General features: G+C 33.0%; 1 protein-coding gene across 1 annotated transcript; it reads left to right on the forward strand.

Annotated features, from left to right (window-relative positions):
• The first annotated feature begins 348 nt into the window (after positions 1–348).
• Positions 349–4,641, forward strand: LOC136202171 (uncharacterized). The gene is made up of 3 exons (XM_065992674.1): positions 349–498; positions 2,464–3,767; positions 3,862–4,641. The coding sequence occupies exons 2-3, from the start codon at positions 2,466–2,468 to the stop codon at positions 4,420–4,422; spliced, it is 1,863 nt and encodes a 620-aa protein (XP_065848746.1). The 5' UTR covers positions 349–498; positions 2,464–2,465; the 3' UTR covers positions 4,423–4,641.
• The last annotated feature ends 230 nt before the right edge of the window (positions 4,642–4,871 follow it).

Raw genomic sequence — 4,871 nt, forward strand, 5'->3', positions numbered from 1 at the left:
GTGATTTCAGAGTAATTTTTTTAAAAAAAACCTTACGGGAGCATTCATGAATCCTTTACCCGCTCATGCCTTTGGCGGCATGTCGTTTTAGGTTGGGTTTTTTGAAAATCCAAAAAGTTAGAGAGGATTTAAGAGTTTTGATTTTTTGAGTTTAAATTATGAGGAGGGCAAAATTATCAAAAAAAAAAAAAAAAAAAAGTGTGGTAAGTGAAAAAAATATTGCGGTAAATAGCAGCTCACTAAATTTATCATTGTAAATTTTATAAGTAACTTTTCCAGACGACGTAGTTTAGTGGTAGTTACAAGTGATAATTTCAAAATAATCCAATTTCCCTCTTCGAACCCTATTCTGTGTGCTGTCTGCCCTTCTATTTCGGTCACTCTCTTCATTTTGTGGTCTCATCTGTCAATTGCCGTTGCTGGTTTCCGATTGCGATTTTATTCTCACTTCTCTTTATTGTGCGGGTTGCCGTCTAACTTTAGCATTGCTGGTTGAAGGTAATTTGTAGTTTCTTCAAATTTGAGTTTTGATTTCGAAGATGGATTTGTTTAATATCTGGTACTAAACATGAATTCGATGGTAAATGAACTTGTTTTAGGGGAATTAGTTTGATTTAGGGTTAACATTGCTGTTTGTAATGTTTGATGCCAACTCTTTGTTCACTCTCTTTGCTTTCTGATTCTCATTACAGTCTTTGCTTACTCTCCACTTTGATTTACCTCATTATAGTCGGTTTCATTATACTATGTGAATGAGATTTTTGTTGAGATGACAAATAGAGCTGCTATTCTTTGTTCAAATGCTGTATAAAATGAAATCTGAAGTTGTGCTGTAAATGTTATTTATGTGAGCTCTAAATTTAATGTACAATAATAATTAGAAATGAAAAAAAGATACTGAATTGAATAGAGCCTGTTATTTTGTGGTAATTTGTAGTTTGTTCAAATTCGAGTTATGATTTGAACATGAATTTGTTTTATGTATTTTGATATCTGGTTCTGCACATGAATTTGATGCTAAATTGATGCATAACTTCTTTGATTCAAGTGCATAAATGAATTTGTTTTTAGGGGAATTAGTTTGATTAGGATTAAGTTTGCTAAAAGTTCAACACATTTTTTGGATGGGGTTCATGGAGGGTTATTAAAAAGAGGAAACTGAAAGATTTTAATGAAAAAGTAAGAATTTCACCGATTCTTTGTTTGGAAGGAGGTCATGGGTTTATAAGGTTTAATAATCTCTTATCAATTAAGGTTGGCTTGAGTTATTAAGAGCCTCGAGTCGCTTAAACTAGAGATCTTGAGTTCGAGACCTAACTTATGCAACAAATTTTAATTAGGGGAGGATCCACCTAAAAAGTGTGTGACAAGCCGCGAACCAAGTGATCAGATTAATTGTATATAAAAAGAATCTCGTTTTTTTTTTTGCCAGAGAAATTTCTGAAGGATGATAAATATTTCAATTAGTAATATATCAATCAACAATATAACTTGCTAATGTTGGAGATAATTAAAGTTAACCAGAGTAATTTTGTACATGAAAATACCTAACCCTTCTTAACGTGTTAAGATTTGGAAGAATATTAATCTTCCATCAAATTTTATTAACTTTCATCCATACAAACACATCTTCCTAAACATGGATTTATCATTAACCCTTACATTATTAACACTCAGTGTAAAGCCTGCTTGCTTGGATTGTGGTTTTGGTCCTTTTGGAGGGGTTAAAAACAACCCTTCACCCCTTCTTCTTTGTTTGAGAGTGTTAATAAAGTAGGGGTTAATGGTAAATCTATATTTGAGGAGATGGTTTTTGGTTTTGTATGATTAAGGATTAATGAACTTCGATGAAATATTAATTTTACTCCAAATCTTAATACTTAAAATTGGAGTGTTAAGGAGACTTAAATACTTTCCCATCAAAAAATTTACCTGTTCTTTCATCCTCCTCAATTCTTTGTTTTTCGTCTTCGAGACCTCACTTTTGATGTACAAAGCTCATTTTGCTGCATCCAGTATTTGTGTCGCATACTTGTAATCCAAAGCTGGTTATGTGATTTTGGGTTGAGTTGAGCAAATTTGCTTAATCTTGAGTTGTGGAGATGACAAATAAAACTGTCACTGTTCAAATATTTTATAAAATGAATTGAATTTGTGCTGTAAATGTGATTTATATGAGCTTTAAAGTTAATGTAGCATAATAATTAGAAAGAAAAGAAGATACTGAGTTTTAATAGAGCCTGTTATTTATGAATCAAAGGGTTATCAAAGAATATAATTATTTCTTCTGTCTAATGTGTTTTGGATTTGTAAGAACATAACTGGTAGACTTTTTGGCAATTCTGTATGTTGTTAAGGAAGTGTAAAATATTGGCCCTTCTTTCTTTTCTTTGTTTAAATTCTCTTTGATAGATGTACAAGGAAATATTAGTCATGTTTTATTAAATGGTTGTAATTTTACAGTTATGGTCCACGAAAGAGGTAAGAGTAGCTCACACAGTAAAAGGAAGAATGTGGATTATGTGTTATCATCGAAAAGCTCAGCAGTGGAGGTTAATTATCGCACTCGGTTAACATCGATTGTACGTATCATTCGATTACTTTTACGACAAGGTTTGGCTTTTCGTGGTCGTGATGAGTTCGAAAGGTCAAGGAATCGGGGTAATTTTCTTGAATTGCTCAAATTTGATTATGAGCATAATGAAAATTTAAAGAATGCATTTCAATCAAATGAACTGGAAAATGATCCATTGACTTCTCCATCAGTTCAGAAGGAAATTATTGAAGCTTTTACAACAGAGACGAGAAAATTTATTCTAAATGAGATTGGAGATAAGTTCTTTTCTCTTTTGATTGCTGGGACCGAAGATAGTTCAGTTAATGAGCACATGACGGTGGTTTTGAGATTTGTGAACAACTTTGGAGAAGTGACTGAACGATTTCTTGGAGTAGTACATGTTAGTGACACTCCTACACAATGTTTGAAAAATGCTGTTGATAGTTTCTTTATTAAGAATGGATTATCACTCTCAAAGCTTCGAGGTCAAAGTTATGACGGGGTTTCTAATATGCGTGAGGAGCTTAATGAAGTAAAAACACTCATTTTAAATGAAAACAAGTACGCACATTATATTCATTGCTTTGTTCAACAACCTCAATCAGTTGTTGTATTTGCTGCATTGGATTGCATAGAGGTGAGTGTATATTTTAATACTCTTCGTAGGATTGTGGATTTTTTGGGAGCTTCAAGTACAACGAATGGTGCTCTTCAACAATCACAACACGATGATGTAGTAAAACAAGGTTATACGCGTTGGGATTCTCATTATAAAACAATAATCGGGTTTTTTGACACGTGGGATACAGTGACTGAAGTGCTTGTAACTATAGATGAGGATGACACCGATGCACAAAATCGATTCAAAGCCGGGAACTTATTAGATGAAATGTTTACTTTTGAATTTGTGTTTGTTGCAAGGTTAATGAAGGATGTATTGGGAATCACAAATGACTTATCATTGATCCTACAAGCAACTGGTCAGAAAATAGAACATGTTACCCAAATGATTAGAGTGGTGAAAAACAACTTGCAATCATATAGGAAAAATGGTTGGGAGAAATTGTTGAAAGAAGTCACCAAATTTTGTTTTGCACAGGAAATACCTATTCCTAATATGGAAGATATTGTTGCAAGTCGTCTTAACAGGAGGATTTATGGAGAATCAACAACTAACTTCAACTATTTTTGTGTGAATATTTTTATCAAGGTACTTGATTTTCTTTCATTATAGCTAACAATATAATTATAAATGACATTTAACTTGATTGTATTCTGAATTGTTTTTATTCGTATAATGCTAGGTTATTGATTTTATTGCTCAAGCACTGGACAATCTTTTCACTGAGTCAAATTTAGAGTTACTTATGAGCATAATGTGTCTTGATCCTTCAAATTCATTTACTGATTTTGATCATGAACGACTACTCCATCTTGCTAAGGTATATTCGGAAGATTTTTCTACCTCAGAGCTAATTGAGCTTGACCATCAACTTAGAATCTACATTTCTGATGTGAGGTCCAACGAAGCATTCTCCGATCTTCATGATATTGGAGCTCTTGCAAAAAAAATGGTAGAGAAGCAATATCACATCTCTTTCCATTTAGTGTATAGACTTATCGAATTGGCATTGATCTTACCTGTTGCAAAAGCTACTCATGAAAGAAGTTTCTCAGCATTAAACATCTTCGAGACCGAGTTGCGCGAGCAGATGGGAGATGACTTTTTCACGGATTGCTTGGTGTGCTATATTGAAAAAAGGATATTTGTTAATATCGAAGATGAAGTCATTTTGCAACATTTTCAGAATATGAAATCTCGGGAGTTACGTTTGTCACCTATCATTAGTTCTAATGTGGAGTAGCTTGATCCGGTATGTTATCAAAACATAATTAACACTATATGTAAGACCATATGTATATGTACCTTTCAATAGTACTTAGTTTTTAACAGTTTATCTGTTGGGCTACCAAGCTTGTGTCTTAAGGAAATAGACAAGTGAGCCAAACTGAATAGCTCGTATTCTGCTGCTGACATTAAGATGAGTTTTCTCTTTTAGTAAGTTTTGATTTGATAAATTGTACAGGAACATCTACGATTTTAAGTGTTTTTATGCATTAGTCTTTGATGAATTATTTTATTACATTGAGCTATAGATGATTGATTTTCGACATTAATTGGTCTTTTATATTAGTTTTATTGTGTGATTGTGCACCATATTTTGTCAAAGCCGTGTGAGTGATATTTTAGGTTGCTGACTTGGATTATTTTTAATGGCACGTGGATTACGTATGTTGAGATGGATGTGTGGTC

This window comes from Euphorbia lathyris, chromosome 8 (genome assembly GCF_963576675.1).
Source record: "Euphorbia lathyris chromosome 8, ddEupLath1.1, whole genome shotgun sequence".
Classification (NCBI taxonomy): domain Eukaryota; kingdom Viridiplantae; phylum Streptophyta; class Magnoliopsida; order Malpighiales; family Euphorbiaceae; genus Euphorbia; species Euphorbia lathyris.

Coding starts and splice junctions, on each gene's coding strand:
- LOC136202171 (XM_065992674.1), top strand. CDS start 2,466: ATGGTCCACGAAAGAGGTAAGAGTAGCTCACACAGTAAAAGGAAGAAT. Junction 3,768..3,861: donor GTGTGAATATTTTTATCAAG/GTACTTGATTTT, acceptor GTATAATGCTAG/GTTATTGATTTTATTGCTCA.